Raw genomic sequence first — 15,633 nt, forward strand, 5'->3', positions numbered from 1 at the left:
CCTGTGGGTACTGGATATTGTCCTCTGATTTCCAACACCTGGAAGTTTTAAGGGCACGTAAGGACTTGGGGCTGAGAACCACACTTCTGTAAGGCTTCTTCACACGGAATAAAATGGCCTCTAATTTAATGAGATCTTGTTTCATGTTTGTTTTGTGTTATGCAATTGTTGAGCATGTTCATAAGTGATCCTGCCTTGCTTTACTTATGAAAGAGAGAATAATGAAAGGAGAGAAAAGGATATTTTTTCCAGTGCGATGGAGGAGAGAGGTTGTCCTGACACTGTTACTTCTAAGGCTAGAAAACAGAATGATGACTCAAATGAGCAGAGTAGACTTCTTTATGCCATGCTTAAGTAAATTCTAGTGCTGGATTTTGAACAAAGGAGTAATTTTTCCCCAAGCAGTATTAATATTAAACCTCAATCAAGTAGCTCTTTAGGAAAACACTGAATTTGAAATGTTTTCTTTTTCCTTGGCCATTTCTTTCTTTTCTAATATTGTATTCCCCACTGTCCCTAGAATTTTAGAGCAGCCAAGAGAAATAAAAACCTTGTAAAGTGGTTTGCAGTGAAACATCCTGCTAGTTTTTCTGTAGCTCAACGATTTGTGTGACTTCCCATTGGTCACCTCCCACTTGTTGAGTGTAAAAAGCACTGTCTGCCCATAAATACATGGAGGAATGAGGCTGAAACATTAACAGCTGAAACCTGCTTCTGTGGTAGCCTTCCCCAGCCTTCATCAAGTGCTTAACTGGGGAACTGTTTTGCTGTGGCTTCCAGGTGATGTTCCTTTTGGCAACTTGGCGTTTATAGTGGCATGTTTGTATCCATAGGAAATGTTTGTTGAAGTCCTATTTTTACAGATTTTGCAGCATTCCTAGTGTCTTATAAATCAGTTTAGTGTGAGTCTTTTTGAAATCTGGAGTTACGTAAGCCAAGTATTTTTTAGCATTAAGTTCTGAAAAATATTAGGGGAGAGGCAGTTTTTGGCCATTGCAGTACAGTTGGGGTTTATGTTCAAATACAACTACTCTTAAGCAAAGTATTTCTGTTAACTACGCCTGACCCCTAAGCTGGTTTATCTGTAAACCTGGGTGTTTAAGAGATGGGGTTTCACAGACACTCCTGTAAGCTGTCTAAGAAACAGACAACTATGTTTTTGAGAATAGATTTATTACCAAAAGTGAAAATTGCACATTCCCAAAACTTTGAATGAGTGAATTTCATTTCTCTCTTTCTATTTGTGCTCAGAAAAGGCTCTACAAGTTATTTTCTGCATTTACATGGTTGCTGGAGTGAAGTACTGCTTTCAATATGTCTGGCAGAGAGTTCAGTCTGCGAAGTACGAAACTCCCGGGGAGTGCTGGCTTGAGGCAACACTTCCTGGGGCTGTGATTTTTATAAATTGCATTCCTCTTGGTCTTTCTGTGTGGCTTCAGGGGGAACTCTTCATTATTTTGAGACTGAACATTAGGTAAGTCTGAAGCATGCATGTGGGCTTGGGAGCAGTAGTCTTTCCTTAAAAAGGTAGTGGTCCTTTCTGAAGGATTCGTGACTTCCATTGCAGGCCAGAGGAGAGGAGTTGCTCCTGTTCTGGAGTTTCAGTCACCACAGTGGAAAGTGGGGTGTGAGAAAAGCAGATATTCTTGTGGGAACTTTTTCATTAAATTTTTTTTGGTAGTAAATCCCTGTAGATGACTGGACACAATGATGATGTTTAAAAAAATAACAATAACAAAAAAAAAAAAGGATTACAAAAACAAACCCAATCTAAAACAAACAAAACCCCAAAAAAGCAAAAAAACCAAAACAAAGACAAAAAAAATCCCCACAAAATCACAAAACCAACCAAAAAAACCCCGCCAAAACCAGAAAACCCTCACCAAAACCCCAAGGAATCAAAACCTGAAAATCTATTCATCCTTCAAAAGAAAAGTGTATTGAAAATGTCAGCAACTTGGCCTTTCAAACTAAATGGTGAAACATCCCACTTTATCACCTTGATAGCTTTGGTCATGCTGTGGATATCTTTTTTCCTTTGAGATATAAAATTCCTGTTGCACATATTGTTCATCTGATTGATTGTTTTCCTTGTGAAGATCTCCTCTAAAGACGTGGAATTTTTACTTTTTTTCTGGTGAGGTCTCGATCTCCATTTTGTTCTCTCAGATTTGCTTTGTTGCCCGAGTGTATTCATCTGCTGCTTATTCTTTAAGAGCTTCTGGTTTAAGGTTGTGGTATCTAGTCTGTCAAGATTTGAACCAAACTGCCGGGTTTTGATGTTAATCAGTAGTTACAGGTAGGCAGTTACAATTAAGCAACTGCATTGTGAAACTTGTAGAGACTTGTAGGCTTGGCTCATGTTCTGCTTTCAGGAAAGGGGAGCACAATCCCAAGATGAATGGGCTGTTTGGACAAGAGCCACTAGGAGTGAAGTGAGCAGGACTGAGCAGGAGCTCAGGGAAAGGTAATTATGGCAGGGGAGATCACGACCACCGACCCATTGACCAACTACTCAGAACAGACTCTTGACTCAAATGGAGGGAAGAGCTGCGTATGCAGACTAATTAGCTCAAGAAGCAAGAGATACAATTAGCAAATAAGGGTTTGAGTACTAATTATTGAAAAAGCTATGTAATTTGTAACCAATGAAAACCAATGATGCCTTTGTTTAAATGTTGAAGTGTACAGTTTGACTGACTTTGTGGGTTACACCAACCTCCCTACTTTGCACGAACTAGACTAAACAAATAAAATACTTCATCTTGGTGTATGAATTGAGTCTGCACGCCAGGTAAGGAGCCCGTGTTAGGGACAACAGTTATCCCTAACAAAAGCACATCAAACAGAGAAGAAATGTTACAGAAAGAAGGCAAAGAAAATATAAATACACATGCTTACCAGATTTTGGACCTGACCACCTGGTGATGGGTAATTTTTACTGTGACACTGCATATGAACTCAATCTAAATAAGAACACTTTTATGCATGTATAGCTTCTGCTGGAGAAAAAAACCCAGAAGCAGCCTCACTGCTAAAAATTTGTGGGGTTGTTGTGTTAGATATTTTTGTTCTGATCTGACAAATACATGACTAGGATACAGCACAAACCACATTGAATGTATGGCATCAGAATATCTATTTTTGTTTTGTTTTCTAAGAAACAAACAAACCAGAATTGTTTATGCCTTAGCATTTCAGATTTCCCAGAAATTGGAGAAGTGATCTTAGGCTGTTTTGTAGTAGAAAATAGCATATAAACCATTCTGGCCAGTCCCTTCGATTCAGATGGAAAGCAGAGTCTGCCTCCCAGTGGAAGTACTTAGGAGGATTGACTTAAACGAGTGGAAAGTGATGGTAGGAATTTGGGGAGTGATAAACTGGCAGTGATAAGTAGGCAGTTACTCCCCTTCTTCAGTAGCCAAAGGCTGGGAATAACAGTGAAGCTTCTGGCTTATTTTTATGCAGATTTTTTTTCATACTGTATATACAGTGGTATTAGTGTTCTTATTTAAGTATAATTTGTATCTGTGGTTTAAAAATCTAGCAGTATGCCAGGGAAATTGGTGGGATTTTCTCTCTCTGCCGGTTGATTTGTAGATACCAAAGTTCCTCTGAGGTCTTCTCCAGTAGTAAGGTACTTTAACCATTAATTTCTTTGTTTCTCTGACACAAACGTATAAACATTGAATTTAGTTTGGCATTGAATACATCTCTTATATGCTCTAAGACCTTCTTATAAAAAGGAGTGGAAGCAGCATATTGACAGTATCTGATAAAGTGTCTGAAACAAGCAAGACACTTGTTTGCCATGAAGCAGTAGTGTGTAGTGGGAGGAGAAGGAGATAAAAGATGTAGCAGCACGGGACAGTGTTCTGGCATAGCCATTACTTTGTTCCATGACTTTGAGTAAATGTTTTTAGCACACTGTTTTCATCTTGGGAAGTGCTTTCAGGTTTGCTGACGACAGTTATTACCTTAGAGCTGGCTTTTATTGTTCTTATTAATAGAAGATGTACTTGTCAATCCATTAAATATTTCAACTGTCTTGTATAAGGTAAAAAAATTACTCAAGGAAAATAAGTTTTTAAATGTTTTGAATAGAAAAAAATCTAAGATGCAGGGTTGCAATGCGGTTTTCATTTTCAGTTGATTTTATTGAATGGGTATTTGTGTTGTGGGTGAAGGTAACTTTAGAAGTGCCTGTTTTAAGTGTTGCTCCTGGAGCTCATCAGTGCTGAACTCATTTTGATTTAGTTTTATTTTTCACCTGTAACAAAGGTTTAAACTTAAATTTGTAGCCTGTGCAGTCAGACTGTGCACTGAAGGTCCTGTAGGGGCTTTTTTTGAAAAATAAAGCTGTTTGTCTGCTTTGTGATTTCACTTTAGCTTTTAGGTTCTCAGAAATATTACTGTCTTTGTTTTGTTAGAAAGCAGAGGATAGATGTACAAACCTGAGCCTCTTGCTGTCCTGCACCATGTAGTGATATTTCATACAGAAGGGGTTGGAAGTATGTAGAAGAGATTGATGTCAAATAGTTTTTAATACCCGCTTACCATTACCTTTTTAAAAATAACTGGATATACAAAGGATCCATTTGAGAGAAAGTGCAGGTCTTTACCTTCAAGAAATGTCAGCTCCTTCAGCCTACTTTAGTTCTTTGTTACCACATTTGCCTCCTGTTGTCTGCTGCCACTAGGTGTGATTTTCCCCCCCCCAAAGTAAACGAGCCTACTAAGAGGAAAAAAACCCCTTTCCTAGATAATAAAACTTTTTGTCTCAAAATTTAGCTAAAAGAGTAGAAAGTATCTCTCTAGAGTAAAGGACTTGTTTGGTTCATGTTATTCCTACTGTTATAGTATCTTGGTGTTTAACAATTACATAACAATTTTATCCTAACAACATGCCTTCTGGCTGCCTCCTAAGGAAACAGGAGTATCATTTTACAAACATTTGCACGTGAAGAACATAAATTCAACCCGTCTGTCTTTATAGGAATGTTTATTAGCCTACATCCAGAATTTAAAGGTATTTAGGTTTGTACTAGTTGCAACTCCCAACGGTGAGCTCCAGAAAAAGTAAGTAGAGAGATCATTAGTAGGGAGAGCATCAAGTTAATCCTCCAGTCCACAGCTCTTCTCTGATCCCACAGTGCACTACTGACGAGTCACAAGGCGTTCTGCTGTCGGTCTGTGCTGATCTCTGGTCTTCTGTGGTTTGATTTGCAGTGCGATTGCCAGTCTCCTTCCCTCTCCTCCTCCAGTTTTGCTTTGGCATTAACTCCTATTCATGGTTACTCAGTTTGAGATAACAGAAGAATAACTTCTTTTGTAGTGCTAATTTTCTGTTGATTTAGGTGGCTGGAGTGACTCACCCTAGGCTCGAGTAAGTACCAGTGTTGATACAAAGGAAAATCCACTGTTCTGCCCTGAGAAGGAGAGGGTTTAAACTGGATCAGCAAGCTAATCTGACTCATTCCTAGCCACATAGGCACTTGTGTGTTGGTACAATGGAGGGAAAGAGCTGAATTACACTTTAGAGATGAACAGTCTGTTTTTATTAGCAGCCCAGTTAAACCTGCTTGAGCCAAACTGAAATCACACCCTCAGGCTGTGCAGTTGGCTGTGGCCAGCCTTTGCTGCCCCAGCGGTTTGCTAAGCTCTTACCTTGGAAACTGGCTCGTTCCAGGTCATGCTGTCCCTCTCCTGATGGTCTGTGTGTGCCTTCTTGTGCTTTTCAGAAACACACTCGTGCACAGAAGAGAGTTAAGTTGTGGATTTGGTTATGCTGGTGCCTTTTGGGGGGCGAGTTGTGGGAGCAGGAGTGCTGAGGTGGCTCCAGCAATCTGCCAGTGCCTGTTTGTGTTCCACAGAAGAGTGATGGGAAGCTTTTAAAGAGCCTGAGAATTCACCCAGTGTTGTGAAAGAGATGGGTCAGAGCTGGAGGCTACAGGTGATCTGAATAAGGTAGCTCAGAATTACCCTAGATATGCTTGCAGAGAGTAGTTATTCTCCCCATGTCCAGAAGATCTGCCTCCTTTTGAGAGAAGAGTAATCATGTAATCAGTAGTAATTTTGGTCTCCCACCAAATGTGTGTAAGCTAACAGCAGTTCACAGTGTGCATGTAGAGCAGGGAGGGCAGAGTCCAGGGAGAGACAGGTTATTTCTTGTTCAGGACTGGGAGTGAGAAATCAGGGGCTGGAGTTGATGTGGGAATAATTTCTTTGTGTCTGCCTGCTTGAAAAAGTGTCAAAAAAACCTTTGAGTGTGGGTCAGTCTGTTACAGCCATGCAATCCTGTTCTAGATCTTTCTGTAGCAGAGGCTACAGACAAGCCCTGTGTGGTGATGTGGAGCTGTCAAGGAAGGTCCCGCTGGGTTTGTTTCCAGTGAGTGCTTGGTATTGTGAGCACTGCTTTGCTGAGCACCCTGTTGAAAGCAGATGTCCTTTGGGACAGAGCCATGGATCTGTCCCAGTGTTCCCAGCTTGACTCCGGAGAGGCAGTCCGTTTTGTAACAGGGTTTCAAGTCTGCCTGGTGAAGGGTTTTGTGGATGTTTGAGAAGCATGTGGAAGGTCTCCCTTGTGCTAGAAGTGATACTGAGACCCAGGCAGCAGCCTGGAAAAGGGTGACATGGAGGGACGGAGAGGCTGAAAAATCAGCAAGCAGGGAACAAGGACAGTATGTGTGCTTGTGTGGAACCCACACGACATGTAAGAGAGGGGGCTGCCAGGATGGCCTGGAGGGAACTGGGTCCTGTGAGCAGTCCAGGGCAGCAGCTCTCTGGGGATACAGGAGGTGGTGGGAGGAGAGGCTTGAGGAAGCAATGGGGGGTTAGTTGGGGAGCTGAGGTGTGTCCTTGTGCTCACTCTGCTGTAGCTTCAAATTTGGGAAGATATACTGAGCACCAGCTCCTCTCCAGGGATCCAAGGCATCCATTTCCACCATTCAGTTGGGCTTGTTGGGATTTCCATCCTCTCAGTTTCAAGAAATGTGTGAAGACACTTCTGCTGTAGCTGTGAGGAACATCTGTTTTCAGATATAACTGTCTTAAATCCATATTGCAAAAGAGATCTTCTGCTTAGATGGGTCCATGTTTAGGATTCTTCTGTGCACCGTTCATCACCTCAGGCTCTACCTTGCTTCTTAGTCCAGGGAATTTGTTTGTGAAGCATAGACTTGGTTTTGTTTAATTAGTATGTGTGAAATCAGGGAAGTCGAATGAGGCACTGAACGCATTGGTGTTCACCTCAAGCAGCAAGTAGTACATTCACTGAAACTGGAAAATGTTATATCTGTATGAACTGAATAGCTGTGTAAATAATAATGTTTGCACAAAGGTAATAGGTACAAAATGTTTACATTTGCTGCGTATTTTAGATGTGAATTGCTGGCACAGGTCAAGGCTTCCTTTTGCAAAGGGCAATAAATAAAACTTTGTATAGTAGAGCAAAGTCAATAAATGCAATGATTAGTACTTTATTTAGTCTTTTTATAAAGTGTTCAGGAATATTTGTTACTCAGGCTGAAATGTGTTCTCTGTGTAGACAGATAAACAAAGATAGGCACGTTTGTTTTGGGTTGTTTTTTTTTTTTTACCCCTAATGGTAGAACCAGTGTACACTGAAAGCCACTGGGGAATTAGAATTTGTCAGGGAGGCAAGTACCATGAGCTACTGAGTTTAACTAATGCGCTTCCAGCCACCCTGATTGTACAGGACTTGAGTCTGAGCCATGGTTGTGTTAAAGTTGGCTTGTTGGCTTTACTTAACTTGGAGGTAGTGGGTCTGCACTCTCTGAGGTGATACAGTGCAGTATCAGATGAGGAAAAGGCTTTATTTATTACATAATAAAAGTGAAAGAATGGAGGATATGTTTTATAATTGCCATATTTAATGGGGATTTTCCATTTTTAGATTTCATGCAGTTGCCTGTGACAGCTCCTGTTGAGTAAACTGAGACGGGAACATCTTGTATCGCCTGTTGTACCTGTACCTGCCACCATGAGAAGTTGCATAAGGTTTCTTTTTATTGTTAATTCATGCTTTTATTGTAGTGTAATTGTTATAAGCAGGCCAATTAGTAAACACATTCCTTTAAGGATTTTTTTTTTCTCATCTAACATAAGTTTGCTTCTAAAACTAAAGGGTATAACAGTATTAGTATAAGTAGTATATCAGGCCAAATCACTGATTATGTATTAAGTAGGATCAGTCCTGAAAAGAGGTGGTTTACTTCTCCAGACTCATTCATGAGTGTGCTGATTGCTGCTTGTCAATTTGCTCTTGAAAAAAGTGTGTACATTTTTAACTTGTAGTCTTGCTCTTTCCCGTTTGGTGACAGCTTCATGAAACAGAGTTCCATGTAACCAAACAGCTATTGTGGAATCATTTGCTTGCACAGGTTTGCTATAGGTTGTATTCTTGCATAAGTTAGCAGCTCTTCCCTCCAGGATTTAACCTCCCAACTTTTCCTGCGTCACTACTCAGGGTTTGAGCACTGATTTTTCGAAAACCCCAGCAGGACTGTGTGAAACCGGGATGGATGCATGTTCTGTAAGCACCTGAGTGTTTACAGCTAATCTGCAGACTGAACCACTTAGTTAGAATATTACCACATGCCAGGTATTTTTATTTGTCAGTGATTTTATTTGTCAGCAGGAGCTACCTAAGAACAAAACTTATGCATTGTAAAGGCAGTGGATTTTCTCACTGGGTCATAGTCTAATACTTGCAAAAACTGCTTAGACTCATGTCCTCCGCTTTCCATTCCCTGGCTGAAAATGTTGGGTTTACTTACCCTCTTTTTATGGTCAAAAGCAGTCATATACTTCCAAAATTAATAAGGTGACAACAAATTGTACTTAAATGAAATTGTAAAGCCCTGTATAGTATTTCACTAAACCTTTCAGAGGTTTTTTTTGTTGTTGTTTGATGGTGCTTTTTTTAAGGGCAGAATGTTAAACAGTCAACAGTGCATCTCTTTTAAGCCTTTCAAATCTGATAAACCCCTGAAAATTTACTAAAACTTTTAATTTTCATGTTAGTTCTGCAAATTGATTATTTATAATGTATTTTCATTTTGAGTTTTTAGAATACCATACAGTAAAGGTTTGAAATAGCAGTTGTTACAAGTGTTTGCTTTTGCATTTTTCTCTGTATCTTAATGGAAATAATCTTTTTCTTTTAAATTGTCATTAAAAATGGAGGGGTTTTTTGAGATTAAATGACCTTTTAAATAAAAAAACCCAACCCAAACAAAACAAACCACTGTCAAGTTCAACTGCATTGGTTTTGCTTGCAGTAAAATATAATTGTCTTACAGCTAGAACTCCAGTCTCACATTAGGGTGGAGTTTTGCTTCGATGTTGTCATCAAAATGAATTTTTTATTGCATGCTTAGTGATCCATTTAGCTGACTTCAGTGTTCTTCTGCTGGGAATGGCAATGATAAATCTGTTGGGGATGAAGGTATTTTAAACTGATCTCTCTTTCTTACCTGGTATTTTTCTGCTTAACAACATATCAAACAAATAAACAAAATGATGAATTAAAATGCATCTTCTGTTCTTCAGTTATACAAGGAAAGAGGTGGAGCCTTTTCATTGCCACCAAGGAACTTCCTTTGTGTCATGGCTCAGGTCTCCTTGGAACAATCACCCTACAAAGATACTGGAGCTTATCCTTCTGATGAGACTATTATATTTTTCTTTCTTGTTCAGAAAGGGACTGCACTTTTCCAACTTCCAATTACAACAGTAATTACAATTAGTTACAAGTGTAGATGCTCTGCAGATATCATAGTCTGAAATCCATTGCCAAATTGTCAACACTGGCACGGGAATGCTCTCTTCCTAAAGGTTGCTATCTCCTAATTATAAGACTTTGAAGGAAGAAAAATGGAGTCTTACGTGGCCTTTAAGGCAAGAAACTGCATGTGCAAAAGATAGTTTTTAATCTCAAAAAACCTGCATTTTAAATGAAAAAACTTTTGCGAGTGTTAATTTTTAAAAGAAATTGTTTGCAATAAATGACTTGTGATAGCCTCACTTTTCTGAAGGAGGAGCTGAAATAATTAGCAATTTACTCAGGTTAAAAGATGTACATTAGAGCAGAGTTCTAGAGCTGGGTGCTTACTTTTCTGAGCCAGGGTGACATTTCAAAACATTTCCCTCAAGTCTGTCCTGTTGTGGTGTTCCTTAGACCCTTTCTTGCAATGCAACCTTTTATTAACGGGTGGGCCTAGCACAATTTATGTTTGCAATTCAAAGCCAACATTTCCAGGTTTGGGGGTTATGTGCAAGGCCTTGGGTAAGCCAGAAGAGAGAGCTTGACATGAGACCTTGATGTGGTTATTTTAGAAACGGTGAAAAAGGTTCCTGTCTCCTTCTGAGGCAGGAATAAAGCTGTTAGGATAACTGCAAAATCAAATGACAGGCTGCTATTCCAGAAGGGCTCAGTGTCTCTCTAACCAAGGAAAGATATGAAACTTAGAATATTTTTAGACAGGCTTGACTGTCAGACAAGGAATTTCTTTGGAGAAAAGTTTTCCTGAAGGTATTAAATGAGTTGCTTTAGGTTTTTGTTTATAACAGTGTTTGGTTATATTCTCTTTCTGCTTTGTAGGCAGAGAATTCTCCAGCTTTATAAGGAGAAAAAAGATGTGCCCCTTCTGAACTGGGCCAGACAAAATTATAGGGCAACGTACAGTTTTTGAAAAATGGGTAAACTTTTGCTGTGTGAACTTTGGATTAGCTTTAAAACATCTTGTTCTATGTTGCTATCAACAACAGCACAGTTTTTCTGGGTAGCAGTAGCTTATTGGCTGGCTCATGATTATTTTCCTTAAGTATCCTTCGGTGACCGACTAAGAACATAAGTCTATTCAAATGATTACTGAGTTTGCCCTTTAGCCTATTTAAGTTTGTTTTTTTTTAATTTATCATTGCTTTTTGCCTTTGATCTGAAAATTAAAATATATACACTTCCTTTTTTTTAAATCCCTTTTTCCCCCCTGCTGCTTGTTGCAGTAAGTCCCTACTGTGAAGAGCTGCTATGGTTTGGGTGTGCATCTGTGGGTGCTCTGCAGACTTTGATGTTGCTTGCTTCCTTCAAACTGCCTGTAATGAGACAATGTTAACAATGAGGTTACAGCAGCTTGTTAGGGAAGATGGTGAAATATTTTTGCTTGGAGTTTTAAGAAATTGTATATTTTAGGGAAAGGTGGAATTAATCTCATGCTACAAAGGAAGGGTGTTGGGTTGATCTGTTCCCCAAAAGGACCTACAGATCTAAGACTAATGAAGCAAGGTTTCTTTTCATTACTGCTGAAGGATCTTACATGACTTAAACATTACTTCTTCAACTCAAATTTCTTTTCTTTAGGGTTTTTGGAGAGTTAGTGGGCAAAGAGTCAATGAGCGTAAGACATCAGTAAAGAATAATATATCTTACAAATGAAAGTTTGCTTAATTTAGTATTATCAAAAGCTCTGCACCTTATGTATATATCATTATTAGCTGCTTGATTTATGGTATTAATAAGTTCTATCCATACCCTTGAAAAGTTACCTGAGTGAAATGCCTTTGCAGTTCATTTTGTTTTATGTGCAAAACACTGATTTTAATAACTGGTGTCTCATTCGCTGTTGCATAAATTCATCCTCAGCCATTTTGGCAAGTGTCCCAGTTTTCCATAAGGTTTTAAATGGTTTTGTTGATTTGGGTTTTTTTAATCTTTTAGATAGATGGCACCATTTCTTGACTCAACAATAGAGTACATTGGAAAGTAGTATCATCACTGTGGTCATTGGATATGATAAATGATGTTTTTGAAAAAGTCAAAGTGAATATCCTGTCATCATTAGGGACCCTGTGAAAAGTTACACGTCTCTTCATAGTGCTGGTGTTTAGGAATTTGGGGGTATTTCTAAGCTATTTTCCAGTATTTACCAAATATAAGTTAACTCGTTGTCATGTGTATTGATATAACAAGTGTGCCCATTGCCTACTGGTTCTGAGACTGAAGTCGTGGGACCGATTGGAAGTCTCTAGGAATAAAAGAACCAGCAAAGTTCTGTCACATACAGGGCCTTCCTTCTCTTATGTAAGTGTCCCAGTGTGTCTAATCACATCCTCAGTGGCTGGGGTTCCCATGTGCAGAGAGCAGTGGCATTGCTTGTGTTCTTAGGGCTTGTTTGGAGGCTGATTTACAGTCATGTAAAGATGGCTAATGAAAATACACATGTAGGTATGCTGATGTGGTTGGAGAGAGTCTTTTAAACTGTGTAATCACATAACATTTTCAGAGAAATGCATCCCATTCACATGTCATTCTATCACAGTCTGCTAAATGGGAATGGAAAAGTTTTTCCTCATGTATCAATGTCTTGTTTCATTTGTATTATGGATTAAGACTTGTAGTATAATTTCTGCATAAAAAGACCTACTGGGATATGGATTGTAATATTATGTTTGAAAATAACCCCCTGCCAATGGTGATAGTTTACCACTTACCTTTCCTTTTCTCTTTTCAGATCTCTTTGGATCCCTGTGTAGTTGATTCATGTTTCCAAACTCTTTCTTGGAACCTTCACAAGCAGCCAAAATGAAGTTGAAGCATAACATCAACCCTGTTCTTTTACAGTTGATAAACTTTATAATTTTGATGTACACCCTTGTAACATACATTCCATGGTACATACTTTCGGGATCAAAGCAGGCTATAGAAAAAGCCAAGCAGGTTAAAGCCAGACCTGTGAATAACAAGGCTGGGGGTGCTTACAGATCTGTTAACAGCCTACATTGCTTAGCTTCAGTTTTATATCCTGGGTGTGATACACTTGACAAAGTTTTTAAATATGCGAAGACTAAATTTAAGGACAAAAAACTCTTGGGAACACGTGAAATCCTGAAAGAGGAAGATGAAATCCAGCCATCGGGAAAAGTTTTTAAAAAGGTAGGTCTTTCTGCAGTCTGCCTTTAAGAATTTTTGTCAGAATGTGTTTACTTTCTTGTGCAGCACTTCTAGTCCTGTAAAACAAAGCTGGGCAAAAAATAAGTTTCTCTACTTAGATTGAATAGTTTTGAAAAGAGTTAAATTATCGAATTCCCGATCTCTCATTACTTGGCATTTAAAACAAATCTAAACCTTCTTTTTGCATTCTTGAGTAGATATCCTTTTTTTATGGTTTCATCCAAAGAAAAAGCACAAATATGTTTTAAGTATTTGTTTTTAATATTCAGCTGATGATTAAAGTAGCTTTAAAGGTTGCTTTTTAGGTGAATTAGAAGAAGTCTCCCTTTGTATTATTCTGAACTATAATCAGATAAATATTGAAAAATTACTAGATGCCTATGCTCAGATGTGCCATTCCAGTAAACTCAGTTATAACTTAAAGATTTACTGTTCTACAGAAAATTCAAGACTTAAATGAAGTTTTTTTGGGAAAGGATTTCGCAGATTTTATTGGAAGAGTCTTTTTTTGTCTTTTTTTTCTTTGTCTCCTTTAAGGTGAATGACTTCTCTGCTAATATGTGATCCAGGTGTGTGTGTGAGATGTGATTGCAGTATGAACTCTGTTTCAAGGGACAGATTTTTTTTTTATAGTGTTTAATGTTCAAGTCTGTATTGTCATTTGCTGCTTTGTGTTTGTTCAGAGGCATTTAAAAATGCACTTTTGTCTGAAGAAGCAAGGCAGGACATTGTAACAGGATATATGTGTCTGTGCATCTCTGTGCAGTGTATTAAAGGTCTGCATTTCTGTATTAGAAGTTGTTAAAATCCATAATATAAAGATAATTTTTAGCTAAGATTAGTTTCCCTGAAGATGAAAAAAATTATCTCTTCATATAATAAAAAGTAATATTCCTTAAATAAAATAAAAATAAAATCCCTTAAATACTGCTATTTTTAATTCTGATGGAGAAGTATGTTGACAATAGAATTTGGTTAATATCACAATATATGGCTAAGTTCAGTTCTGTTAAATCTTTGTAGAAGCTTTAATTGTTAGAGAAACTTCCTCTCAGCTATGGAGTTAGTTTTTTTAGTATGAAGGAAATGCTGGGATGAATGGTTACATGTAATCTTTCTTGATGCACATTTTGCTGCCTCATTACCCTATAAAGAAACAGAAAGTTCATGTTGTACAAAGTTGTACAAAGAAAGGCTTCTGAGCACAAATCAGAATTTTGGCTGCCCGTGATATGTGCCCTGTTTTTTAATTGCAATTGGTAATGTAAGACTTAAGAACTTAGGAGTTTTAGCCTTTTCCATTATGCAAGCAACGTGTTCTGAATATTGGAAAGCTGAAGAATGTTTGTGTTGATCTACTTAAATTACTTGTTTCTAGGTATTTAGACTTAGAAATTACCCAAGTTAGGTAATTGTGTCTAAGCTTGACACAACAGTTCATTATGGTCGATTGCCACACTTGCCCTCTTGTTACTTTGTTCCAAATTGTGGCATTATCACACAAATCTACTTTTAATTTTTTTTCCATTAAGGAATACAGTGTTTCTTAATACCTCATAGCATATTTTAGCAATAGAGGAAAATTGGACCATTTCACAAGATACCTTGTTGATTCTAAATGTCAGGGTTCTTTTCCTTTGATTTCTGTCCTTCATATCATGCACCATTTTATTGCCTGGATTCCTTTAGCAAAGGCAACTTGCTGAGATTTGCTTGGTGCAGCTCTTCAAAAAGGTGCATGACAAGTTTCATTCTTAGGTATAATGCATATAATTTCTATACTTTACAGAAGCTGCGAAACTTGTTAATTACTTTTCCTTTTTCATGATTGAACACAGTGATTGGAGTGATTGATGCGTGTTTCTGGGGTCATCTGCAAGTCAGGAGTAGATCTGGATCATGGGTCTGGCTGAGTTGCAATACCTGTTAGATGTGTCCCTCAGCAAATTGCAGTGGGCTAGATTAGCCTAATCAATGATTCATTAATGGGGTAAATATACATCTCAAAAAAGTAAAATATTTAACTTGTGATTCTTCAGAGATCTAAGTGTGCTCACACTTGTAGCTGAAATTGTTTAAAGCTTATTAACATCTTTAAAATCAGATATGGCATTAATTTATTCTGAGATATCCCAGATAATGTGTAATTTCTTTAATTTTTGTGATGTGATATTGTTACAAAAATATTTATTCCTGTGCGGTTGCCAAAGTAGCAGAAACTCATGGATGTGAATAAAATATAAATACTTGCTCACTTTGTTGCATTTTACAATATTTCATATGTGGTTAGTTTTTCTGCTTCCTTCTGTAGTTTACTTCTCCAATTTCCTTCTCCAATCTCATTGTTGGAGACCATACCTAATAATAATTTCATAAAATATGTATTTAAGTCAGGATAAAAATACCTCAAAGATTAAGACATAAGTAATTGAAAAAATAATTAATTTAAGCAGAGCTTAAATTTTATGATGCCCAAAAGATGAGCTTTATTCTGATGGCTGATGGTTTTATGCCATCTTAGTTATATTGTCAGGTGCTTGCTTTTATCTACATTGGTATGTGGATTTTGCTCTCTGTGTTTGTGTTCTTTTGGTGGTTTATTTTTTGAGGGGAATGTTTGTTTGTTTTGGAGATCAGTTGTTTGTCTCGTTCTGTTTTAA

General features: G+C 38.0%; 1 protein-coding gene across 3 annotated transcripts in view; it reads left to right on the forward strand.

The window, feature by feature from the left end:
* Nucleotides 1-15,633, forward strand: part of ACSL3 (acyl-CoA synthetase long-chain family member 3) — a 52,050-nt gene that overhangs the window by 6,922 nt on the left and 29,495 nt on the right. For 2 of the 3 annotated variants that reach the window (XR_001876095.1, XM_017822392.1), the window contains exons 2-3: nt 7,916-8,019; nt 12,534-12,955. Coding sequence is in view for 2 of the 3 variants with exons in the window: in XM_017822392.1 (XP_017677881.1) it covers nt 12,563-12,955 (393 nt within the window). In the remaining variant the exon portion in view is untranslated. The remainder of the gene's footprint in view (nt 1-7,915; nt 8,020-12,533; nt 12,956-15,633) is intronic. The other variant, XM_017822393.1, reaches the window with a different exon arrangement.

This window comes from Lepidothrix coronata, unplaced genomic scaffold (assembly GCF_001604755.1).
Source record: "Lepidothrix coronata isolate B3197 unplaced genomic scaffold, Lepidothrix_coronata-1.0 Scaffold97, whole genome shotgun sequence".
NCBI classification, from domain to species: domain Eukaryota; kingdom Metazoa; phylum Chordata; class Aves; order Passeriformes; family Pipridae; genus Lepidothrix; species Lepidothrix coronata.